The sequence below is a fragment of the Nuphar pumila genome, chromosome 2, assembly GCF_984573655.1.
Source record: "Nuphar pumila chromosome 2, dmNupPumi1.hap1.1, whole genome shotgun sequence".
NCBI classification, from domain to species: Eukaryota; Viridiplantae; Streptophyta; class Magnoliopsida; order Nymphaeales; family Nymphaeaceae; genus Nuphar; species Nuphar pumila.
The window spans coordinates 126990723-127018434 of NC_143250.1; the positions used below are offsets into that span (position 1 = coordinate 126990723).

Below are 27712 nucleotides of genomic sequence, written 5' to 3' on the forward strand. Positions count from 1 at the left end.
CTTCATATCAGAGAAGGCGAGAACGACAACAGTATATATTTATTCTATTAATAATCATTGCAATATGCAAGTTATCATAATGTTATCATTAATTATTAATGCATACTTTAAACACTATTTTGTAGGAGGCATATGAGCAACAGATGGTAGAGCGATATGGCGATGACGCTACTCAGCATCCATCATTTGATCCTGCAGCATGGGTGACTGCAGCAGGTGAACCCAAAAAAGGTCGCGTGTTCAGGTTTGGGAGTAATATGAACACTTCACCTGTTATTGCTTATTCCAGTTACGACTCACAGACTTCTTCCGCCGACATAAGCTCCAAGCAGCAGCCTATTCTTTCCGGTGAAGATGTACGCCAGATCGTTAAGGACACACTGTGTGACTACTTCCATGAAACCATCGCCAATGTTCTTCGAGATGAGTTCAACAGTTTTTTGTTGAACAGAGGATCTTCGATTGCAGGTCCCTCTCAGGTATAATCACATATTCAGTTTTTTGACTGCCTTGGAACACATATGAGCATAATCAAATCACATATATAACTTTTTGCATGCCTTAGAGCACATATGCGCATGATAGAATCACATATAGAGTTTTTTGCCTGCCTTAGAGCACATATGAGCATGTTATAATCACTTATAAAGTTTTTTTCCTGCCTTAGAGCACATATGAGCATGATAGAATCACATAAAAAGTTTTTTTGACTGCCTTAGAACACATACGAGCATGTTATAATCACATATTCAGTTTTTTGACTGCCTTAGAACACATATGAGCATTCTATAATCACATATTTAGTTTTTTGACTACCTTAAAACACATATGAGCATGCCAAAATCACATATAGAGTTTTTTTAATGCATTAGAACATATATCATTCATGATAGAATCACATATAAAGTTTTTTGCTTTGCCTGCCTTAGAGCACATGTGAGCATGATAGAATCACATATAGAGTTTTTCTTACTGCCTTAGAACACATATGAGCATGCTATAATCACATATTCAATTTTTGGACTGCCTTAGCACACATATGAGCATGATCGAATCACATATATAGCTTTTTGCTTGCCTTAGAGCATACATGAGCATGGTAGAATCACATATAGAGTTTTTCTAGCTGCCTTAGAACACATATGAGCATGATATAATCACATATAGAGTTTTTTTACTGCCTTAGAACACATATCATTCATGATAGAATCACATATAGAGTTTTTTGCATGCCTTAGAGCACATATGAGAATGATAGAATCACATATAAAGTTTTTTTACTGCCTTAGAACACATAAAAGCACATGATAAAATCACAGGTAGTGTATAATTTATTTCAATATATTTTGTTTATCAATACTGACTGTTCTTTTCTTGTGTAGGTTGCTAGCGATAATCAGCGTAGCGGAGCTGAAGGAACAGATCAAGGCAATGAACAAGAAGACGTACAAAATCTTGGCGATGATTAGATTAATGTGTTGAAGAAGTTCTATTTTTTTTTTCGAAATTGTAATTGTTGAATTGTAAATAATTAAACTTGTTAATTTTAAAGTGGAACGATTAATTGTTGTAGATTCCTTTTATATGAAATTTTAGGTGTACTTTGTTTTTTATTTACAAGAAATATAAATTGTAGCGTTCTCGATATTTAATTTTCAATTAATTTTTTTTTTTATTTTTTTTCGTGTTTGCGACGGATTAGCGATGAATTTTTCCGTCGCTATACATATAAATCTAGCGACGGCTTAGCGATAGACGTAAATCCGTCGCCAAGCCGAGGTCGCCGTTTAGTACCGGCGGATTTGCGACGGAATTCATCGTTCGTTATTCTGTCGCAATTAGCGACGGAACGGGCGACGAATTTATTTCGTCGCCAGTTAGCGTCGGAAAATTCGCGACGTAAGTTGTCCGTCGCCTCTTCGTCGCTAATCTGTCGCTAACACGGTTAGCGACGGAATGAGGTTGTCGCTAATCCAGTGCTTTGTTGTGGTGACATGAGTTTAGACCGTGACCTAGACAGAAGTGGCAATGCACATGGTAGCCAGCTGGGTCAATGGTCGATCAGACCCACGACCTGACCTGGGTAGTGCCAGACCAAGTCCTTGGTCGGTCATGGGCATGGGCTGGCGAGCCTGAAATTAAAATATATATATATAAATAATGATATATTTTTAACTCTGATCAGATTTGGAAAATCTGATTAGGGTAAACCTCATAAAAATATATATTAGATCAGTCGTTTGAGGACTGATCTGGTTGTTTATCATTTTTGAATATATATATATGTTAGTGTGCGTGTGTATATAGTTCGTTTGCACCTATTAAAAAATAAATGTATATAGTTCATATGTGCAATGATTTTCATCACAGGTATGCACCTATTGAAATATATATATTAGTGTGTGTAGCAATTTTTCATCGCAACTGCCTTATCAATATATATATATATATATATATATATATATATATATATATATATATATATATATATATATATATATATATATATATATATATATATATATATATATATATATATATATCATTTTGAAAAAATGATCTATACATGTATTTTGAAATTCAAGCGAATACATTTGAGTACCGAGGTAGTGTGCAAGTCCAAGAAAGAGCTTATATATATATGTGTGTGTGTGTGTCTAGATATGAACACTTACACCTCGACAAATTTTACACTTGCAGGTAAATATTTGAAATTTCATATGTGAGCATGTGTTTGGTTTTTCTTAAGCTTGATAATGATGTTATGAATGAAAAGTGCATTTGTTGAAAGTCATATGAATGATATGCATGTTTTCATTATCTTGCTTAAATTTGCATGAATGGGCTAAGGGACCTTCACGATACGATGCACACATTTGTGTGGATGTTCTTAATATTGAATTTCATGTGAGCCATTGGTTACACATCGTTATCTCATGAGCGAGCTGAGGTCTATTAAGAACCTATGAAACACATAAGGAAGTGTCATAATACATGAATAAATTCACACTTATACTTTTTGGCCACCTTCACTGGTGGAATGCTCTTGTGGGCTAAAAGCGGCCGAGCATAAGTGGAAACGGGTTGGATTCACATAATGACATTGATGATGTGTATGTGCTCTAAGTGGATATTTGGGCTTCTTGGCCCTGAATGGATTCAGGGAATGAGGTGCATAATACAATAATAAATCTAATGAAGATAATAGACTCAGTAACCCATTCACGACAGATCTACTTAGAGAAGTTAGAAGGTACAACAACGAGCAACATTGGGCAAGTAGGTTCACTTGAAGTGCCATTTTGTTATGGGAGCAAGGCATCCCATTGGTATTCAATCACTCAGAGTTAGGGAGGTTGGGGTTTTCTATGAGTCTTAAGCGATTACCCCATCTACTGCAATAATATTGAATGCATCCACTTTTAGTTTATGGTTGCCATTGAAGGAATTCTCTCGATCACGGGCCACCCATTTTGGAACCCCTGGTCAGGTTGATTATTTGGGTATATCAAATAATATACCTTTGAAGTAGCATTGTTGATGCAGTAAGGACTCGAGTATCGCAAGTCAAGTAATTAAGATGATGCAAAGATTTATTTATACAGTTTGAGAATTGTTATCATTTGTTGGTGTTTCATCTCATGTAAATCGTATTACAGATACATAGTTGATGAATTGTAAGATTTATGCAAATTGTTGCATTACTATCGAATCATGAATATATTGTTGAATGAATCATGTTGTTTATATATTGTGAATACTTGTTTGAAATTGTGACCAACGTATGAAAATGAATATCGTATAATGTACATACTTTATGTTGTGCTGGATCTTATCAGCTCGAAAGAGACTAAGCCCGTTTTATGGAGAATGCAGGCGAGGAACATTAGTTGGAACGATGGTGCAGTGAACCATGACACTATCAATAGTTGTTTATATGATTATTTTGAGATTCCAATTAGACGAGAACCATTTTGATAATATACATTGATGTGATAATCTGACGTTATATTAATTGTATTTTTATTTTGATGAATGAATATAAAAGTTGAATGTATAGAATCACTTGGTTTGAGACCGATATCCAAGTCCTAAGGAGAATGAATTTGGTCCTATGTAGTTCTCTTTTCAGTGTAACTCACTTAAAATTGTTTAACTTGTATTCAAACATTTTTGCTATTTGAAAGATTAGTATTTACAAAAAAAAAAACAAAAATTTTTAAGTTGAAAATTTTGGAGCGTTATAGATTGAACCCGATTCTTATTAGACTTGGTAAAATTGCCTAGCCCAAACCGTGAATTCCTTGAGTTTAAAATTTTGACCCAACCTTCTGGTTTAACCTGTAAAAAAAAAATTGTTTTATTAATGTCTATGTGCTGAGATATTATTTTTCCAAACTGAGTATATTTTGACCAAACTTAGTCCAGCTTGCAAAAACCTTAACCCAACCTTCACTTGCCCGAGTCAGTTCACAAAAAAATACCAAGTTTGAAATTGTAACCAGACCTAATTCAAGGTATTCAAAACCTTCTCTTAAAATTTGAGAATTTTCTGTGATGCCGTTTGGGTGTACTAAAATTTCTAACGTAACCTAACTGGACCTCCTGTTACCGATTTTGATTTTGACCTAAAACTAAACTTATTTGGACCAGAACCAATTTGCACCTCAACCCATTAACCCAAGTGCTTTTTTGTATTTAGCAAAGCCTAAATTTCAACGTAGGCCCGAACCAAATTGGGTTGAGTTAGGGTTTAATTTTTAAATGTGATTTTTAAAACAGGTCTGACAAGACTCAACCAGAACTCGAACTGAAACCAACCCGGTTACGCCTAAATGAGACCAAGCTATCTGCCAAGCCTAAACCAAACCAAAGCAACCGGAGCCCCGAGAGCAACTAGACCCAACAACAAGAGATGGGGATTCTAACCCACACTGGACGTTTTCATAATAACCAAAAGAAACTGATAAAAAGAGTGGGCAGGCAGGGGCAGCTGCTAATAGTAATACTTGTTCAGTTCCACTACCTTATCTGCAATTCGATCACCGCGCTCGCTGCCGCGAAGCGGAGGAAGGCGGTCAGGAGATGGCGGAGAAGGGAGAAGAGAGGGTTTCGGACGATGGCCTTCCTCCAGATGGGGTGGAGGAGGGGGAAGGCGACGAGGGTTCCGACTCTGATATCTCGTGGGAGGGTTGGGACGAGGAGTACGACTCGTCGGACGCCGAGGACCTGGCGGTGGCCGGAGTCCGGGAAGGGGTTGCCGCCAGGGAGGCCAAGAGTCCCGAGGAGCGACGGGCGACCATAATACGGCGATTCACTCGCGCGTTGGATGACCCGAGGGTCCTCGAGAAGGCTGAGGATGAGGACAGGTACCGCGTGTACCCGGAGGACCTCTTCGACTTCCCCAACGACCCGGAGAAGTGGAGGGAGGAGGACCTGCAGGAGTACTGGCGCGACGCCCCACTGGAGATGGAGAATCCCGGCTGGGACCCCGCCTTCGCCGACGAGGAGGACTGGGAGGCTGTCGTCGACGAGCTCAAGGCCGGCCGCAACCCACCCATCGCTCCCTTCTACGTCCCCTTCCGCAAGTACTACCCCGTCGTCCCCGACAACCACCACGACATTGCCACCCCGAAGGCCGTCATCGAGGAGCTCGATCGCATCGAGGAGTTCCTCAATTGGGTCAGCTACGTCTTCCCCGACGGTAGCTCGTGAGTGTCGTTTCTTTCATTCCCCCCCCCCCCCCCCCCCCGCTCAATCTGTTTTTTTTTCTTCTTCTTCTTATTCACCTTCTGTTTCTAAGCTTCATCTTTTCTTTCTATGACGGTTTGGTGACCATTTTAATTGGCGAATTCGGCGCCTGGAATTGCAATGTGGGGTTCGCATAGGTGATTGGTAGCTTTTGGAGGATGAGATTCTGTAGGGAATTCGTAAACCGTGGATGTTGATGAGTTGTAGTGTGGGTCGGAGGTGTCATTTAGTTCGAGCGCGTTTGGCTGGTGGAATCGAAAGTCATCCCCCTCTTTTTTGGTCGCAGTCGTTAGCGTTGTTCGGGGATCTTGGTTGATTAGTAACTTTGGCGAGTTTTTGCAATTTGGGGTTCAATGTCTAGCATTTCCTTAGCTACAGACGATGTGGGTTTTGGTTCATGGGAAATTGCGGACAACTCAGGGAAGGCGGAGGCTGGTGTTTTGTTATTCCGTGCGGTGGTTTGTTGTGTGCTTGGATGCCACCATTTGTCCAGAAAAAAAAGGGCAAGTTCAGATAGTGCAGTGTAGAGCATAGAGTAACATCCCATCTTACCCCATTCTTTTGGAATCGGTGGGTGCATGAAGACGCCTCCTTCGGAGATGCCAAATGGTTGAACGCCTTGGCTTGTGGTTTTGTGAAAAAACTCTCAAATTTTGGTAATTCATGCTAAACTGCTTTAAAAATGTTGCTTGCGTGGTGTTAGGTATGAAGGGACTGTATGGGATGATCTTGCTCATGGAAAAGGAGTTTATGTTGCTGAACAGGGACTTGTCAGGTATTCTCAGTTTATGTTGTACCTAGATTTTCTTTTTCTTATGTGTTTAAAGCTGAACTGCTCTTCTCTTATTCCCGTTTTTTTATCTTAATTTTCAATGGTCTTGCCTAGAATGTTCTTATCTAGAGTCTGAGAGATCCTCAGGGTGGACATGAGGTTGGATGCCTTGCCTTGTACTTAGCCTTTGATGTCATGCATTGAAAAATATTCGGGTCACTCTGGGACATAGAGTTTCATCCATCAGTGAGGCCTTAGAGGGAAATAAATGCGCCCAGTCGATGCTTGTTACATCTGTGCTATTTTGTGCCAATCAATTTGGTTTGTCGGAGTCCAACATTTCAGAATTCTGTGCTTCACAAAAGTGCTTTGTTTAGTCTGAGTGGCATATAATGTAGGTCTAGTGATTCAGGTCTGGTCCTTTGACCTTTCTAAGTAGAAAAATGTGATCTCGTTCCACTAATCTAAGTTTGAGCAGTGTGCATATGTATGGTTCAATGCTGGGTTTCTCCTCTTGGTCTGATTACTTTAAATTGACAGAAGAAGCTTGTATGCAGGTATGAGGGAGAGTGGCTTCAAAACCAGATGGAGGGTCATGGTGTAGTTGAAGTCGAAATTCCTGACCATGAGCCTCTGCCAGGTTCCAAGTGCGTCTTTTTGTACTGCTTTTTAATTTTCATATTTTTCTACTGCATAAATTCACGAATGTCCTAGCTTATTGATCTTTTCTCCCTTTTCAATCATCTCCTGAATTACGTGGGACCCTCACTCTGTATACTGCTTCTAGGCTTGAAGCTAAGTGGCGAGCGCAAGGGAAAATTATCAAAAGGGATTTTATGGATCCTGAAGATAGAAAATGGTTGGAGATGGACATAGAGGACAGCATGTTTTTAGCTGGTCCTCAATATGAGATTCCGTTCTATGAAAATGATCAATGGGTGAGGCAGTTTGGGAAGAAACCGTGAGCTTCGATTCCCTACCGCTTAAATTATTTATTGCTGTAGAAAATCTGTGGTTACTTCATATGCCTTTCTGATACATGAAGTAATATTTTTATACAAATCCACGTGTTGTTGATAATGTAACTGATTGGTCTACAATCAGTAAATATTTGGTAAAATTATTGATTTTTTATATATTTGCTATACTTTTTGGCATTCTAGTTGTTGGTTCTGAATTCAAAATTGCAATGTGACCTATGAATTTGTTGACTTGCGATCTGACCTTGACGAGTGCAAAAAATGCCAGGGAAAAAGGTCGCTACAGATATTCAGGGCAATGGAAGCATGGTAGAGCACATGGCTGTGGTGTTTATGAAGTTAATGAGAGAGTGACATTTGTAGGTTTTTAAACTGTTATTTTTCAGCTGCATATAGCGTCTTCAGCTTAGGATCTCGATGCATTGCTTTGTTTTTTTCCATAAATGGGACACTTCTAATCCACATTTAATAGAAAATTGCTGAATTGTTAGCATGTTGATAGGGCAGCTTTGCTGATGCATAAACAATTGCTGGGATATTTTTTAACACAGGGTAGGTTTTACTTCGGAGACCTCGTGGAAGACTCCTGGAGATGCCCTCCTGAAATAGCAATGGTATTTTTGTGTCTCCATATCTAAGTTGTTAATGTGCCATTTTTTAATTTGTACCATATGATTCATGTACGGATGCTGGAGTTAACTGTTTTTCCTTTTCCTCTTAATTGCTATTTCAGATGCATGCGGCAATAGCTGAAGTTGCTTCTGCAAAGGCACGGATGTTTGTAAACAAGCCTGATGGAAGTATGTAGCATTTCCCTAAGAGATCTTGATTGGGATGTCGTATGATTTGGTGTTGCTTGTTTCAGATATATTCTTAGTTCACATGTCTAGATTAACTATGGACAATCATCAGTGTTTTATTCAAGAAACAGCACAAAGTAGAACTCTTAGAGTAACTAGACTGTGTTTTATGCTCAAACTCATGTGCATTGTTTGTGATTCTGTTCTGTTTTCACTCCTTTTGCATGTAGACATGGATGTGTGGTGCCTTAAAGAATGTGCATTTGAGAAGGGAAATTTCTGAGCAATTTCTTGAAAATTGTTGCTTTCTAGGGAATTTTGTCTGAAGCATTGCTTTGGAGAAAGTTGGCTTCATCTTGTTGTTTCAAATCCATGACATGGAGTTGTAATTTCATTAACTCGCATGTTAACAGTATAGGCAACTGAAACATTGGTTCTTTATGGTGTCCCTTATTTATTATTGATAAATAATGAATTTACACCTTTTTTATAAACAAAAGAAAATTCACTTCTTTATCCACTAAAGATCTATTAATAGTTTTTTTTTCCAATTTCCTCCATGCATTTAGGTTAGTCTTTTAGGGTGTGGGAAATTAGATAAGCCAGCAATGCAGTTAGGGATGATTGTTTTGATAGCTTTGGTGGTTTCATAATTCATAAAATAAAGATTAAATGTATGTGTTAAAGCAGTGGTTCTTTTAGGATTCTGCTTCTATAACTAGAGAGGTTCATTTTATGGACCCTTCTGCCAAAAAAGATTGTGGACTTCTGTAAGTTATGGATCAGCATGCTGCAACTTTGCTGTTAGAACTTTAGCACCTATATTGTGGCAAATCAATATTCAGGCTGTAGTTTCTTCCATTGTCCTTCTATTCTGCCTAGTTTGCATTTATTTGTTGCATGCTTCCTAACCATGGTCACCTGTATCATTAAAGGTAATTTCTCGTTGTCACCTAACCAAAAGCTGTGGCCGAGTCCCTGTGACATAGATCCACTCCTATGTGACATGGGTGACACTGACAGTGTTCCTAACATGCTTTTTTTTCATCCAAAGTCATTGAGGTTAAGGAATCTGATGATATAAGCTCTGCACTCATCTGTTTTTAACCTCATATGTGCATTAAAATGTATAAACTCGTTTTCTTGGTTGTGTCAAATTTTCTGTTCACATTTGTAATAAGATTGTCATTCTGAGCCAGTCAAATGACTAAATCTTGTCAAGGATGGCCTCTGTTTGCATTATTGCAAAACACTCATGAAAGTACTATTACCTTTTCTCTGGCCTTCTTAACTACAGTGGTAAGGGAGGAGAGGGGACCATATGGAGATCCTCAGCATCCCTACTTTTATGAAGAAGAGGACACGTGGATGGCCCCAGGATTCATCAATCAATTTTATGAAGTAAGCAAACCATGGTACCATTTATCATATTATGTCTTTCTCTTTGCTTATCTGTCATAATGTTATGTCTTTCTCTTTGCTTTTCAAGTCCTTGAAATTTTCTGTGCCACAGCTGAAAGAAAATACTGGTTGCAGGTTCCAGACTTTTGGAAAGGCTATGTTGAAGATGTTGATCAGGAACAGGAAATGTGGTTGAATTCCTTCACTAAAGCACCTCTGAGACTTCCAATGCCAGCTGAGCTTGAGTACTGGTGGTCGAAAGGTATTTTAACTATAAATAAAGATCCATTTACTTGGTTTAGATCTGAGTTGGTAGTTACTGTGCTATCCTCAATGAATCATGTAGACATGAAGAAGGATCCAACTTGGGCGAGGGATTCTACCATAGTCACAAAGATCGCCAATATATCGAAAATATCGGCTATATATAGTTTTGTTTTTGGTAAAAATGATTTAAAGGAAAAAATATCATGATATTTTCAAAAATAATTTTACATCGATATTATCATGATAATATTGTGATACTTTCAGTTACTTTTATTTTTTTTATCTTTTCTATATCTTAAATATGTTTTTTCTTCTTTTTTTATATTTTTAATTGCATTTATCATATGTATATTTTATTATCTAAAATGTTATTTTCTTACTTATATCTGTTATTTTTATATATTTTTGAATTGTTTAAATGCTGAGATTTTTCTGAGATTTTCCCAAGATTTATCAACTAAACCTATATTATTGCAAGAATTTGCCTTGCCAAGATATAGCTGAGGCCAATATTTGTGACTATGGGTTCTACCAAACTTTTGTCGAGTTGTTTGAGTTGCTGTAACCTGATCTAAAGACCATTACTTTTTCTGTGCAAGATTTTGCGAATCAGACTAAAGGGGCCACATTCTACATACTTTATGCGTTATTGCATTCCATTAACCTTCATATTCAAAGTTATTGCTTTTAGAAAATATTAGGACAAGTTTCCTCTCAATCAGCTTCCCTAGTTTATTGCTTTTTAACCTTGATAGACTGTTCCTAATTGTTGGTGCTTTAGTCTTGCTGCATTACTTGTCAAACTGAAAATCAATGTTTGAGCATGGATTGTTAGCTACACAAACCGAGCTAAATTTCATAACTAGCCCGGATTAGCTAGCTTGATGGGATAACCACCTCTAACCACATGAAGGGAACAAGCCCTCAAAGAAAGATAATTTGACATGCAAATACTTTATTCTACCTTTTTAAACATTTTGATAAAGTCACACTTTCTCCATTTTATTCAGATTTTTTTTATTTTGCCTTTTTCAAAAGCAGTGAGCTTTTCCTGAGTTGTTTCAATAAATTTGTTCATATTCTGATAAAAATGCTTTTCTGAAACATCATGACACTAATACTGGTTACTGCGACAAGTAGAGGTAGGCAATGGGCCAGGCAGCCTGCAGGCCGAATTAGGCCCAAGTTTGGTCCGAACCGGACTTTTGGCCTGGCCTGGTTCGGCTGGGCTAAAAAAGGGCCAGCCCACGGCCTGACTCGGCTTGTGTGTGTGTATATTATCCTGATTAGGCCCACGGGCCTAACGGGTGGGCTGGCCTGAACAGGGCTGTTAGCCCGGCCCCTCAATTGACGGGGTCAGGCTTTGACTGGGCCGGCCCGGTGAACTGGTCCATTAGTGGGCCGGGCTGGCCCGTTGCCCACCCCTAGCCACAAGTGCAGGCTGGTGCACGCACACACACGCACAGACTGCATCTGATGGTCAATATCTGTAGATGCATGAACAAGGAACTGCAATCAAATGGTTAATGAATTGATTTGTTTTTATTTTTATCATGTGTAACTGGCTCTTAGATGTTTTGTTGTGCTTCTACAGATGAAGACCCTGAATTCATACTTGTTAATAAAGAGCCAGAGCCTGACCCTGAGGATCCATCAAAGCTTGTCCATACTGATGATCCAATTATCGTGCACACACCAACTGGAAGATTGATCAACTTTGTAGAGGACGAAAAATACGGAGTTCGCTTGTTCTGGCAACCGGAGGTGGGAAGTGAGGAGGAGATAGATCCTGAGAAGGCCAACTTTCTCCCTCTTGGTTTTGATGAATTCTATGGGCGAACTACTACCATCAAGAAGAAAAGCAAATTGCTGGGCTTTGTAAATGCACTGCAGAGTGCAATAAAGCCTATGTTGAATGCAGTTGAAAAATGGTGTGAAGAACAAAAGAAGGCCAGTGAAATGAGACTGAAGTTGATAGATCAAGAACTTGAACTCATAGAAGCTGAAATTTGCCTTCAAGAGGCCATTGAAGAGGTGGAAATGGAGCTGGAATTGGAACAGAAGGAGGAAGAGAAAAAAGCAGCAATGCGTAGCAAAGAAGTGAAAGAAGATGGTTCGGCCTCCACTGCCGAAGGTGATGCAGATATAGATGCAGAAGAGGAAGAGGAGGAGGAGGAGGAGAGCACTGAAGAAGTTCCATGGAGTTTTGGTTCTGTTACTCAAGATAAACCCGAGAAGGAGCAAGAAGCTGATGTAGAGGCCAAAAAACGACGAAGTTCATCTCCATTTGCATCATTTTCAACATCTGTTGCTTCATGCAATAGGTCTTTATCGGTGAGAAATCTGCTGTCTTTTACAGTATTGTGTACGAAGCAGGTGCGTTTATGTGGGCTGGTAAATGAGCTAAACAACCTGATTTTGAGTCGTTTAGGCTGAGCCCTAGCTGAAGCTCAGGCTTGATCTCATGCCATGCTAAGTCAATCCTGAACTCGTGATGAGCTAAGCACAAACCGGCTCAGTAAATAATAAAACATCTGGATATCAATAAAAATAGAACTCAGAACCTGTTGTTTACAAACCAAAAGCCTATGATTTCTATAACCTAAAAGGCACCTTGAACATTATATATATATATATATATATATATATATATATATATATATATATATATATATATATATATATATATATATATATATATATATATATATATATATATATATATATATATATATATAAATATTGGCTACTAATGAGTAGAAATCACTTTTTCTCCAAAAAATTTTATTTTTCTGTAGATCAAATGTTACAGATGTGATCTACATGGTTTGTTTCTTAGGAAACTTGTTTTGAATCTTGTGATTCTAACAAGTAATTAGGTTTTTAAAGGGGTCTAAAAATCAACTACCCACCATGTGCCAAAATTTTATAACTCAAAGAATCATATTTTTACATTAGAAAAGCATGATCTAAGGCTTGATCCTTTGCAAACAAAATATGCCTAACGCATCTACTTAGTTAGACTGAGTCGATACAACTTGCACCTATGATTTCTAATTCATTAGTTCTTTACCTTCATTAGTAGCAATATATATATATATATATATATATATGTGTGTGTGTGTGTGTGTGTGTGTGTGTGTGTGTTTCATTTGCTAAAGCAATCAGACGACCAGGTTCCACGGAAGAAAGGATGGCTTGCAATGCCAAAATTATTTGCTGCATCACCTACACCTCATGGGGTATCAAACTCTTCTTTGGAATCGACAAATTCCGTAAGTTTTCCTTATGCATGGGTTGGAAATACGAATATCAAGGCATCATCATGCTACGGGAAGATGAAAATTCGCCACAAAGACATTGGATTCTACCAGCTGCATTCTTTAGCCCGACTTCTTTGTCGAGAGAAAATGTCGGGAGCCACGGTAAATCAAAGTCACGAGTCGCACCTACTTTGCTTACAGGTTCCTTTGTAGTTCCTTTTCTTTTTTCGTGTTTACTTTTTGTTTTTCCCTCTGCTGCATTCGGTGAACTTTCAGACTTTGCATAATTAGAGGAAACTTCTTGATTTGTTTCGTTGAGGTATGGGGTTCATTTCTTTGATTGCCAAGCGAGCATGGAAATCACGTACAGATGCCAAGGTATTTTAAACTGCACTTCTGAGACAGAAAGAGGGCCGAAGTTGGCCCATCACCTATTCTAGTTCCACATCTTTAGGTGGAATAGGACTTTGGCGACTGTTGCGTATAAGTTGTCTTGATGTGATGAGAAAGAGATTGTTACCAGGCTGTTGGATAAGGAAATTTTGCAGGTATCCTAACCAAACGGTCATCCACCACCAGGGGCGGAACCAAGGGGGCTGGCCCACTAAAGAATAAAAAAAAACTTTTACGGAAAATGATAGTACTTTATGGCAAAAATGGTGAGTTTCTTGAAGATCCTATAATTTTCAAAAATCCATTCAATGGTCAAAATCGCAAATGTTTAACATTAAAATGTTCATTTTAACATTTGCATGAGCGAATTTTTTTATAAATTTTGATTTCTTTCTTAATGTGCACAAGTATTGCATTCAAGATTTGTGAGAAACTTTGCCATTGATTTTTTATTCAGAAAATGAACGATTCTGGAAAAACATAGTAAAGAACAAATAAACTAGTCAGAAATAACTTTTCAATGATACATGATTCATTTAAAAATGATGAATGAATGTTGAGATATGTTCCCAACAACATTCTTAAAACAAGAGATGAATAGACATGGTTGCGTCTATTTTAATTATTTTATGTTATTTTTTAGACATTTGTACCAAAAATTTAATAAAAAATAATAAAAATGATAGAGAAAGATTGAGATATTAGCTTTCTAAGATCACCTTGATCTTATGAGCGATTTGTAATGAAGTGCCAAATAAAAAGGGCAAAGTCTCCAAGCGAAAGCACGGAAGCACGCACATACACTAGAGGCCACATAAGGGCAAAATAAACCACAAAAGTGGTCAAGCACAAAAAGAGGTAAAAAATATATTTCACTTCATAGAATGCTTCACAAGAAGCTTAAGAAATACATGGGGTTGTGCCCCTTATTTATACACAGCAAGGGACCCAAGGAGGGGCTCCCATAGAGTCGTTGGAGGGGTCCAACGACTCTATGTGGACCCCTCTCAAATGAATAAAAAAAGAAAAACTAAAAAAACAAAAAAGGAAAAAGAATAAAGGAAAAAAAAGAAAAGAAAGCATATCAAAGATATGCGTGTACAGGTGAAATGACAGAAATACCCCTATCGGGTTTTACAAAATAAATAAATAAATATATATATATATATATCATATTTTAACACCCCCCCTCAAACACATGGTGAAATCACCGAGAGTTTGCTAAGGAGGAAGTAGAAGTGAGGCGAAGGCAAAGCTTTGGTGAAGAAGTCTGCCCACTGATATTCGGTAGGAACATATGGGAGTTGAATGGTGCCTCGTAAGAACTCATCTCGAACATAATGACAATCCATCTCAATATGCTTCGTTCGTTCATGAAAAGTGTGATTGCTAGCAATATAAATGGAGCTCTTGTTGTCACAACACAGTTTTGAAGGAGTTGAGAATGAGACACCCATATCTTTAAGTAAGCTTCTTAACCATATAATCTCAGTTGTGGTAGTGTCCATTGCACGATATTTTGCTTCGGTAGACGAGAGAGAAACTTTACGCTGCTTCTTACACCTCTAGGAGATAAGCGACTCTCCAAGAAACACACAATAGCCTGTGGTAGAAATACGATCATCGAGGTTACCCCCCCAATCAGAGTCAGTATACGCAAGTAAAGTAAGAGGTGAAGAAGAGGATAAGAATACTCCCTTAGTTATGGAATTTTTTAAGTATCTGATAATCCTCATTACTGCTGCCATGTGAGTAGTGGTAGGAGCAGTCTGAAATTGGCTTGCACTATGAACTGCATGTGAAATGTCAGGCCTGGTGATAGATAAATATGTTAAGGATCCAATCAATTGACGATAAGGCGTGGGGTCTGCTAAAGGAGTGCCATCATTGGCTCTCATCTTGGCATTGATCACTTCTGGAGTCTCCACCCTTTTGTCATCTGCCAGCACAGACCTAGCAATAGTGTCAGATGCAAGCTTCATCTGAGATAGGACATACCCCTTGGGGGAGTATGCAACTTCAATTCCTAAGAAATACCTTAGGAAACCCAGATCAGACATATCAAAATTTTTCTTAAGAATATTTTTAATAAGATCAATATCTTTCTTATCATTACCTGTGATAATCATGTCATCAACATATAATAACAAAATTGTTATGTATTCATTAGAAGATTTAACAAACAAAGCAGTATCTGTGTAACATGAGGAGAAACCATTATCAAGAACTACTTTGCTAAAAAGATCATACCAAGCTTTTGGTGCTTGTTTTAAACCATAGAGAGCTTTGTTTAATTTTAGAATATTACCTTTCCCAATTTCAAGAACCGGCGGAGGGTCCATAAGAACTTCTTCACACAGAGTTTCATTTAAAAACACATTTTTAACATCAAGTTGATATATCGGCTATTGTTTGACGGATGCTAAAGCAATTAGGGTTCGTACACTAGTCATTCTGGCTACAGGAGCAAAGGTTTCTTCATAATCAATCCCATATTCTTGGGCGTAGCCTTTTGCAACTAAACGAGCTTTGTATCTTTCAAGAGATCCATCACATTTGGTTTTGACTTTATATACCCATCTACACCCAATTGCTTTTTTTCCTAAAGGTTGAGGAATAATGCTCCAGGTTTGGGCCTTGTTAAGAGCCTCTAATTCGATCTTCATAGCCTCAATCCAATGTGGGTGATCTTTAGCTTCCTTGAATGAGGTAGGCTCATGATACGAATGTATTAACATGAGACAGGCCCTATAATTCGGAGAAAAAGATTCATAAGACACAAATTTTTGTGGTGGCCTACTAGTACGAGAAGATCTCCTAGGTAGATTGTTATCAATAGATTCTTCTAAAGAGAAGTCTTGAGAGTATCTGTCAATAGCAGGTTGATGTTCATTTCCTATCCGCCGGGTATATACATTTATATCATTAAGGTTTTCATTTTGGGAAGTATTATCATGTTGTGGTATATCATTATAATGTAAAATTCCATCACAACTAGTATCACAAGTAATTGCCTCAGGGGATTCAATTCTAGGAGCTAAGTCGAATAGAAAAGAATAATCGATGTCTTCCTTAGATGTGTGGATATCGAAACCATTTTGTTCTTCAATAAAGTTTACATTTCTCGACACATATAATTTATTGTTTCGAATATCATAGCATCTATAGCCTTTTTTATTCTCACCATAGCCAATGAACACACATTCAATAGCTTTAGGTGACAACTTATCTTGTCCTAGACTAAGTACAAAACATTTGCATCCAAAGATTCTCAGTCTATTAAAATCTGGAGTAATTTTAAATAATTTTTCAAAGGATGAAACATTTTTTAAAGAAGAAGAGGGCATACGATTCACAAGATATGTTGCGGTAAGAAGAGCTTCGGCCCAAAAGTTTTTAGGAACATTTTTAGACACAAGAAGAGTTCTTGTGGTTTCGATTAAGTGTCTATGTTTCCTTTCCGCAAGACCATTTTGTTGCGGAGTTTTAGGACAAGATCGTTGGTGCAAAATTCTATTTGTTTTAAAATAATTTTGAAAATCTTTAGACATGTACTGTCCTCCTGAGTCGGATCTAAAAGTGGCTATATTGTGTTGGAATTGATTTTGAACAAGAGCGTGAAACTCTTTAAAATTAGTGAAGACATCGGATTTATTTTTTATAATGTAAACCCATGTGTATCTAGAAAAATCATCAATAAAAGAAACATAGTAAGAGAAGCCCCCTTTGGACATAACGGGTGCCGGTCCCCATACATCGGAATGCACAAGTTCAAAAGGCCTTTTTGACACAAAATTTCTATGAGAATATGGAAGAGAGTGAATTTTTCCAAGAATATAATCATTGCATGTAAATGTATTTGTATTACAAAATTTTTTCAAAAATGAAAAAATGTACAACTTGGAAATACTATGGTATCCAAGTCTCTTATGCCAAGTCTCAATATCTTTGGATTGAACATGATTACAAAATGATTTGGATGGCAAAGACAAAAAATCCATATAGTAAAGGTTCTCTCTTCTATGGCCTTGCCCAATCCGCTTCCCGGACCGAAGATCCTGCACATAGCAATGGGTTGGTGAAAACGAGACATTACATTCAAAATCGGTAATTTGAGAGACGGAAAAAAGATTTAGATTAAGTTTTGGAATAATTCGGATTTTGGGAACAAAAAATTCTTTGTTTTGGTCATAAGTTTTCTCAAGATTTCCAATGCCTTCAACATTTAAAGATGTTCCATCGGCGGTGGATACATATGATTTAAATTTATTGAGACTTGGTTTTGATAATAGTGATGCATTTGGGGTCATATGGAAAGAGGCACCCGAGTCAAGAATCCAAGAAGTCATTCCTGGAAAAGAGGAGATGGCGGCACCGGAAGTGGAAGGTGAAGAGGATGATGTAGAGGCGTTCATCTTTATAAATTGTTGAAGAGTTTCGGTTAGATGAGCGATGGACTCCTTTATGTCACTATCCTTCTTTGAATCTTCATTGATGATTGGAGGAGTTTCCCCCACGGAAGCCACCTTCTTTTTGAATCTAGGGCAATCGGGACGAATATGGCCCGGTTCATTACAATTATGACAAATGATTTTTCTTCCTCCACCACCATTATTCTTCCAAAAATGTGGTGGTTTATATGATCTTACATTGTTGCCGGGTCTAGACACGACATGCACTTCATCAACATCTCTTTTCAAGGCCAAACAGGTTTCTTCTTGACATAAATCGGCCAAAATATCACTTAGAGGAGTAGAGGCTCTATGAAGTAGAGATCCTCTAAGTTGTTCAAATTCGGGATGAAGCCCATGAATAAATTGAAAGAACCTCTCTTTTTCCATTTGCTCTTGTCTCATAGCAATAACACTTCCTTCCCATTGCGGTTCGAGAAGAACAAGTTCATCCCATAAAAAAGATAGGGCACTATAGTAGTCTCTAATGCTCATATCACCTTGCTTGGTAGCTCTTACCTTGTAGAAAAAAATGCCTAGCAAGGTCTCTTTGGGTGTACATGCCTTTCATAAAAAACCATGCTTCATTAGCCTTTTTGAATTTTGCAAGGTTTGCACAAATCTTCAATTCGACATTATTCATGAACCATGCTAAGATTTTAGCATGTTCACTTTCCCAATCTTCCATTTTAGAAGAATAATCAAGTATAGCCTTTTCCTTTTCTTCTTCGTTCAAAGTTTTTTCCTCACTTCCTTCAAATTTAGTTAACTTCAATTGTGGTTCCGGAATGGTTCCACATACGTAACCCCAAAGCTTTTTACCTTTGAGATTATTCTCCATAGCGGCCGCCTACATGCGGTAATTGGTCTCATCCAATTTGAATGAGAGATCGATTTTTGCATCTTTGTTGGCCATTTATAGAAAAAGAATTTATAAGACAAGAGAGAGGAGAGGTATTACTTGTCAAGGGAGGATCCAATGAAGCCTTCTTAACCAAGGCTCTAATACCATGTAATGAAGTGCCAAATGAAAAGGGCAAAGTCTCCAAGCGAAAGCACGGAAGCACGCACATACGCAAGAGGCCACAAAAGGGCAAAATAAACCACAAAAGTGGTCAAGCACAAAAAAAGGTAAAAAATATATTTCACTTCATAGAATGCTTCACAAGAAGCTTAAGAAATACATGGGGTTGTGCCCCTTATTTATACACAGCAAGGGACCCAAGGAGGGGCTCCCATAGAGTCGTTGGAGCCCCTCCAACGGTCATATTTATGACCGTTGGAGGGGTCCAACGACTCTATGTGGACCCCTCTCAAATGAATAAAAAAAGAAAAACTAAAAAAACAAAAAAGGAAAAAGAATAAAGGAAAAAGAAAGAAAAGAAAGCATATCAAAGATATGCGTGTACATGTGAAATGATAGAAATACCCCTATCGGGTTTTACAAAATAAATATATATATATATTTATATATATAGATAAACACATAGACATATATATTATATATATGTGTATGCATCGTAATATATATATATATATATATATATATATATATATATATATATATATATATATATATATATATATATATATATATATATATATATATATATATACATCATATTTTAACACGATTGAGACGAACATCCTCTAAAAGATAGATTGTTCGATTGTTTCAAATTGCAAAACATGTTTCTGTTTCAGTTTTAGAACTCAGAAACACGAACCTTAGAGGGGTTTTTGGTTTTGACTTTACATAGAAAAAATTCAGGTTTGTCTCTCAACTTTTAAAAGGTAGTAAAAATGCAGGTTTTTGACGTCAGATCAAAAAAATACAATTATGAGAACATAGACTATTACGTAGAAAATATATTAATATATGAATCTTCTCTTAAATATGTGAATTTCTTCTTAAATATGCGATTTTCTCTCAAATATGCAAATCTTCTCCTAAATATATGATTTTTTTTAATATGTAATTATTTCTTAAATATGTGATTTTTTTTTCAAATATATGAATTTTTTCTTAAATATATGATTTTTCTCTCAAATATATGATTTTTATAATAAATATATGCCCAAGTATTGCATCAAAAATGTGTGAGACTTTGCCATTGATTTTTGACTTAGAAAATGAAGGATTTTAGAAAAACACAGAAAAGAACAAAAAAACTAGAAAGAAATACATTTTCTGCTACACTTGATTTGTTGAAAATAATGAATAAACACTGAGATATAACTCCGACAACATTCTTAAAACAAAAAATGAACAGGCGCGGCTGCACTTATTCTTATTATTCCATGCAGTCGCTTATCCTAATTATTCTATGCTATTTTTGTTCGCCTGCATAAAAAATTTAAAAAAAAATAATAAAAAGGCCAAAGACATATCGCGGTGTTAGACTTCCAACTTCACTTTCACCAAGATCACCTTGATCTGATAAGTGGTTGGGGAGAAACATCTTCTATAAGATAGACTATTCGGTTGTTTCAGTCTGTAGAGCATTCGATTTTGGAACTCAGAAACGGGAACCCTAGAAGGGATCTCGGTTCTGACTCAAAACAGAAAAGTTATAGGTCTATGTCTCAACTTTTCAACAATTATAAAATGTAGGTTTTCGATCTCGGATCAGAGAGAGATATAGATTTGAGAATAAAGACTGTTTTGTAGAAAATATGTAAATATCTGAATTTTCTCTTAAATATGCAAAAAAAAAATTATTTATGCAATTTTTCTCTCAAATATGAAAATTTTCTTCTAAATATGAGATTTTTCTCCTAAACATGCGAATTGTCAGGACATGTCTGGCAAAGGGCCTCCTGCGTGGTATTTACAAAAGTGTCGTTAAGGTAAAAAAACCCTTTAGTGGCACTCGTAAATCACCGCTAAAGCCCCTTGGCATCCCATAAAGTTTCACCACTTTGCTCATGAATTGTTGTGCTACCAATTTAGCATAGTATTCTTGAGGCAACCCAATAAAGTGAGCGTACTTAGAAAACATATCCACCACGGTCATAATGACCTCTTTTCACTCACAGGCAGGCAAGACTTTCATGAAGTCCATGAAGATATCTTGCCATGCCTGCTCAGGGATCGAAAAAGTTGTAGCAACCCGAGTGGTTTCATCACTTCATATTATTAGCTTGACAAACTATGCATTGGTGCACATATTCACGTTCACAAACCTTCATGCCCAGCTAATAAAAGAGGGTTTTCAGCCTCTGGTATATCTTGAACACACCATAGTGTCTACCACTACGCGTGTCATGCACCTGGTGCAAAAGAGCCCAGATCACATCATTTTCCGGTGACAAGTAGATATGTCCTTTATAAAATAAGACTTCATCTCTAACTGTATAGTTAAGGTGACTTTGCAGGTTCTTACGCAACTCACACACAACCCTTTGAATTCCACTATGGCCTGTTTGGGCATTACATGTCTTACTCTATACATCACCTTTAATAGTGGTAAGTATGTGCAAAATCGGTGTATCCTCAAATCACTGGAAAAGTGCATCAACTACTTTGTTCTCCAAACCCTTGTATTGGATCTCAAAGTTATATCCCGTGAGTTTTATCACCCATCTTTGGTGGCTGACAGTGGTGATACATTGTCGCAAAAGATATTTGAGGCTTTGGAGGTCATTATACATGATGAACTTGCACCCAAGAAAGTATGAGCGACACTTCTCCACCGTAATAATAGTTGTAAACATCTCCTTGTCGTAGGTAGACAAGACACGACTCCAGTTGGACAAGGCCTTACTCATGAATGTAATGATGTGTTCCTCTTGTGAGAGGACAACACCTACTCCACTATCATATGCATTCGTTTCCACCACATAGATCTTATAAAAATCTGGCAAGGCAAGTACAGAAGCTTGGCATATAGCTTCCTTCAGCCTCTCGAATGCATTAGTGGCTTTGTCAGTCCACACGAAGCTATCCTTCAAGAGGGAGATAAGGGGTTGTGCTATGAGACCATAGTCTCTCACGAACCTCCGGTAGTACCTGGTTAGATCGAGGAAACTCCTAAGTGCCCTCATGGTTTATGGCATGGGCCACACTCACATCGCATCAAGTTTGTCTGGATCGGCTTGAATGCCTCGACCGATGACAATATGAACAAGGTAGCTCACTTGTTCTTGTCTAAAGAGAGACTTGGATATCTTAGCATACAAGTGATACTCCCATAATGTGTTTGAAACCACACACATGTTGTATATGTGCGTCTCAAGAATGACTATACACCAATATGTCGTAAAAAAAAAATAAGCACACGTACATGTAGCTCACTTTAAAGATATTGTTCATGATAGCTTGAAAAGTTGCGGGTGCATTGGTCAACCTAAAGGGCATGATCAAAAACTCATATAGACCTTCATGAGTTCTAAAAGCTGTCTTATGAACGTCGTTATGGGCCATACACACTTAGTGATAACCTGAATAAAAATCTAGCTTTGTAAAGTAAGCAGTACAATGTAACTCATCAAGTAGTTTCTCGATGATCAAGATCAGAAACTTGTCTTTCACTGAAATGTCGTTCAATTCCCTGTAATCGATACAAAATCTCCATGTACTGTCCTTCACCAAAATTATTGGTGAGGATAAAGGACTCACACTAGGGCATATGATCCCTTAGCCCATCTCTCTCACAAGTTTTTCAATCTTGTTTTTTTTGGGAGTGGGCGTACTAATAGGACCACACATTCATGGGTCCCATGCCCTCCTTCAAGGGTATTTGATGATCTTGAGATCGTCTAGGGAGCATCCCATGTGGCTTAGCAAACACATCGAAAAATGTCCAAGGAGACCGGGGCATTTTTTGGTTCCACCACTTGGGCGATGAACAAGTAGGCACATTGATTGCCCTGTAGAAACTTTAATGCCCCCTTATGCTGCATTTTATATGTTGTACGAGGTTTGATTGCAACAAGTTTAACCTTTCCTCCATCCTTTCGAAAAGACATCTCCATATTGGAGAAGTCCTAGGTTACTTTCCCTAAAGTTCGTAGCCAATGCATGTCAAGAACCATGTCCACACCATGAATAGGGAGGACATGTAGGTCCACAATAAATTTAGCTCTTTGGAATTGCAAACACACATCGAGATAGACCTCTAAACACTTGAGGTTTAGTCTCGTTATCAACCATAACATCAAAAGGGGGGTGCTCCTTGAATTTGCACTCGATTTTTCACACTTTGCTCTCACAAATGAAGTTGTGAGTTCTACTGGTGTCAATAAGAATGTTTACCTCTTGAGTGCTTAGGCGGCCATAAATCCTCATGGAGTTGAACATAGAGACGCCCGAGAGTATATAGTAGGAGATGCCATGACAAGGCTCCTCCTCGCTTCCATCCTCGTTCGACGGTTGGTCGTCTGGTGGCTCATCTTCTTCGGAATCTGGTTCTACTACTTGGAAGTTGTGGTAGCGCTTGCATGTATGATCCTTAAACCACTTTTCGATTGCAGTTGAAGCACAAGCTCATTTTGATATGCTTCTCATGTTATGCACGTGAGATGGGATCCACCTTAGGGAATGACGTGACCCTCCTTAGATGAACTGGACTTGGATTGACCACCTGAAGATCAACCACCAGTGTCGGTAGGCCGATTCGGCCTTCTTATGGCTTGGATCTTCTTTTGCTTCTTGTCATGAAGCTTGGCCACCTTATAGGCCTCCTCCAGACTCCTCACAGTTGTAGCTAGGACCTCTATATGAAGGTCTTCACACAACCCACCAATGTATGACCTGAGCAAGGTTTTTTCGTCAACTTGGGGCAAAAGTGTGCACAGATTCTTGAACTCTGCTTGGTACTCGTTCAAGCTACCCCTTTATTTGAGATTTTTGAACTCTCTATGGTGATTGACCAGCGTTGTGGGTTCAAATCTCTCCATTATACTCTTAACAAAATCATTCCAAAAGGGCTTTTCATGTACGATGTCTAACTATTTGTACCATCAAAGGGTGTCACCCTCAAGGTGGGTGATCGCTTCGGCAACACATGCCTCTTGTGGTACGTTATGACAGATAAAAAAGTATTTGAGTTTGAATATCCACTCATGAACGTTTTCACCAAAAAAATAAGGAACATCAAAGCAAGGTTTCTTACCCATACCTCGTGCGTGCTCGAACGACTGCAGCCAATCAGGTTTTTCATGCATCCATTGGCAAAAATGAAACCGTGATTGACTGGCTGCCTCAGTGTTGAGCGGGATGTCCTCAATGCGATCCACAAGGTCTGCAATAACCCCCTTAATGTGCTCCAAGCAGTTGCCTTATTCCATGCTCGCTTGACATTGTAAAAAATGACATGCTTGCAAACCTATTCAGTCTTGTCAATATTGGAAGGTGATGACTGTTCGATTTGATTAAGTTTACTCTAATACCAACCTATTACACCCCTATATTTTTTGGTATGGAAAACTCAAAAAAAGGACATGGTAAGTTTGGATTTATAATGTACAAATATTGCAAATTGAGCCCAGCAGATTCAAGTGGATTGAACTTGCACTTTTTGGGTCATGGGACTTGTGGGTCACGTGTCAGGAGTGTTGAACCTTGATTAACACTGTGGGGGAGAGGTTTGAGTTTTATCGTGGTTGCGACTAGGGCAAAATGATGAGAAACATGGTTAAATGGCTAATCAGGTAGGTATGATTTGGGCTCGATAAGTGGTTCGGGTAGGGTTTTCAATCAAAAAATAAAAAGACCTGGTTCAGGGGTTCTAGGGTGACTTAGGGACATGTGTAAGTGTTTGATATATGTTTTAGGGCTTAGGGATATCATGTTGGGTCATGGAAGAGGCTGATGTGGTTAAACATGCCAAACTACGTATGTAATTTTGGTTTTTGGGGTTTCAAAAGTATGTGGGAATTTGGCTAAGGTTGGGGTTAGGTATTAGGGATTAGGGAGTTAGAAGGTCTATATGAAATAGAGAAAGTACTTCACACGTCCTGGAGTGTAGATACACGATCCATAATGTAGAAGTTTCGGTTAGATCACTAGAAGAGCTAAACCACATGCGCACAAGGTAAGGAGAGCTTGGGCTCTTCGGGAGAGGTGTCGACCAGACTAGGGAGGCCCTAGCCTTCACGTGAGTCAGAGGGAGATCAAAGAGAGAAGTGAGAGAAAGAAGAGAGATAGAGAGAAGAGAGAGAGAGAGGGGGACAACTAGAGAGAGATGGGCGACTAGAGAGAGAGAGAGAGATTTAGGAAATCAAATCAATATTTATATAAAGAGGAGGTCTAGAGTAGAGCCCATATTTAGTATATAAAATTAAACTAGCCCATAAACCCAAAATACCTTTTAGTGCTAAAAAATATATCTTACTAGACAGCCAAAACTAAACTAAAATAGTAGAATAAAGTCTCATCCTAAATTGGACTCTCCACAAGCCTAAAGTCCTAGAAGTTAAAAATCAAATAAAGGCGACATAGGCGAACTCTACACAACCTCTCCTTCTTGGAAGAAAGGAGACAACTCTAGAGAAGTGAGGATGTTTCACACTCTTCCTCCAATTCGGTGCCCCCTTGTGGGTCCCGTCAGGATGTTCTTTGCTCTGGTGTGGACACATGTTCACTGACATTTCTTTTAAAGGAGTCATCTCAGCATCCATGTCACCTCCATGGGCTCCACTTAGATTTGAGAAGCCCTCTTCCACAATTGAGGTGATATTGGGATCCTGAAGCAATGGATATTGCAAGTTCTCTTGATCTAAGACCATAAGATTATCATATTTGAGAGGAAATTCACGTATTTGGGAGAAAAATCACACATTTAGGAGAAAATCCACACATTCACGTATTTTTTGCAGAATGGTCTCTGTTCTCAGATCTGTATTTCTTCGATCCAATATCAAAAACCTATATTTTAGTCATTGAAAAGCTGAGACATATGCCTACAATTCTCTTGTTTTGAGTTAGAACAAAAAAATCCTCTAGGTTTTTTGTTTATGAGTTCCAAAACCGAAACAAAAATATACTATGAAGACTGAAACAACCAAACAAACAATCTATCTTTTAAAGAATGTTTCTTCCCGACTGCTCATAAGAACAAGGTGATCTTAGTGGTGTGAAAAGCTAATACTCTAACCTGTCTCTGTCTCTTATTATTTTTTTGTATTTCTGGTGTAGGTAATCGAAAAATAGCATAGAATAATAAGGATAGGTGTAACCATGTCTCTTCATCTCCTATTTTAGAAATATTGTCGGAGTTGTATCTCTATGCATGTTCTTTATTTTTCATCGATTCAGGTGTCGTTTGGAATGTATTTTTGTCTAGTTTCTTTACTCTTTTATGTGTTTTTTAAGAATCCTTCATTTCTTGGATCGAAAATTAGTGACAAAGTCTGTTACAAATCTTGAATACAATACTTTGGCACATATTTGAGAGAAAATTCATGTATCTAGAGGAAACACTCATGTGAAGGTTAATATGGAGTTTTTAATGCCACATTTGCGGTTTTGGCCCATCTCATTTACCTTCATTTTTTCCTAAAACTAGTTTCCTAGTTTTTTTAGATGGAGAAAAGGCTTTATGGAAACAATTAGCACATTAGTGCAAACCAAGATAAATAGCTGATGATGAGAATCACTGGTCTAGGAGCTGAGATGCATACAAAGATAATAAAGATTTCCTAAAAAAATAATTTGATTGTCGGCTTTTCCATGTGTCATGCTATATTTGAGTTTGAGAATTGGATGCAGGCTGCCTCTCATGTATCTTCGGCCTCTTGGCTCCTTGGGAGGCTGAGACTCTTGTTTTGACTGCTGTGGAAGGCTGAAAGCTATAACACTAGAGATGCAAATGGATCGGATTCGGGATGAAGGTTTTGCAATTTTTCGCTGTACCGAATCTGTTTCGATTTGAATCTCCACGTGTTTAGCTGTTCCAGATCCGAATCATTTGCTTCCCTAGCTACCACACAAAGTGGTGAAATTGATGTCTTTAAGTTTATCTAGCAATCTCATGAAAACTTTTCATCTTTTTGGTGTTATTTTTTAACCAAAACAAAAACTAAAACTGTAAGTCGGCTGCACACTCTCTTGATCTCTTCTAACAAGAAGCGATTTCCTCATATAAGCATATATCTTAATCGACTAACCAAGTGAATTCTCGTTGGTCATTTGCTTCTTCATCCTACATCTGGCATTCATAGGCTTTCTCGTTAAATAATTAATTTTGGTCATTTAGTATCTTTTTATATATATATATATATATATATATATATATATATATATATATATATATATATATATATATATATATATATATATATATATATATATATATATATGAAGCTAATATATGCGGAACATTAAATGGTTCTAAAAACAATTCACGACCCTAGATCGTATAACATCCAAGTCACGAGCCATACATAAATCATTCCACATACGAACTGGATCACCTTTTGCAGCTGATTGTTCTATTCTATGATCCTTGAGTAATCATAAAAGTCCATATCACGCACTGGAACAGGTTGGGCATGCTCACAAAAATCCATTGGACGGGCATTGTCATCATGATCATCTACTTCTTCATGAGAATTTGCACGTGTCTCCCCAGGTTGTCTCGGAATTGGAGCCTAAAACCTTCATCTATTTTAAATTGCACAACTGATCTGC

The 27712-nt window shown here is 37.8% G+C and overlaps 1 protein-coding gene across 1 annotated transcript; it reads left to right on the plus strand.

Annotated features, from left to right (window-relative positions):
• Window positions 1-3348: 3348 nt before the first annotated feature.
• EMB1211 (MORN (Membrane Occupation and Recognition Nexus) repeat-containing protein) lies at window positions 3349-13548 on the plus strand. The gene is made up of 11 exons (XM_089996768.1): window positions 3349-5711; window positions 6455-6526; window positions 7081-7170; window positions 7311-7484; window positions 7772-7862; window positions 8055-8117; window positions 8237-8303; window positions 9601-9704; window positions 9840-9966; window positions 11566-12305; window positions 13148-13548. Exons 1-11 carry the CDS (start codon window positions 5086-5088, stop codon window positions 13445-13447), a joined length of 2454 nt encoding a protein of 817 aa, XP_089852894.1. The 5' UTR covers window positions 3349-5085; the 3' UTR covers window positions 13448-13548.
• The last annotated feature ends 14164 nt before the right edge of the window (window positions 13549-27712 follow it).

Excerpts from the sequence above, each read along its gene's own strand:
- EMB1211 (XM_089996768.1), top strand. The coding sequence starts at position 5,086 with ATGGCGGAGAAGGGAGAAGAGAGGGTTTCGGACGATGGCCTTCCTCCA. Across the intron at positions 7,863-8,054 it reads TTAATGAGAGAGTGACATTT|GGTAGGTTTTACTTCGGAGA; the intron begins GTAGGTTTTTAA and ends TTTTTAACACAG. Across the intron at positions 9,967-11,565 it reads TGAGTACTGGTGGTCGAAAG|ATGAAGACCCTGAATTCATA; the intron begins GTATTTTAACTA and ends GTGCTTCTACAG.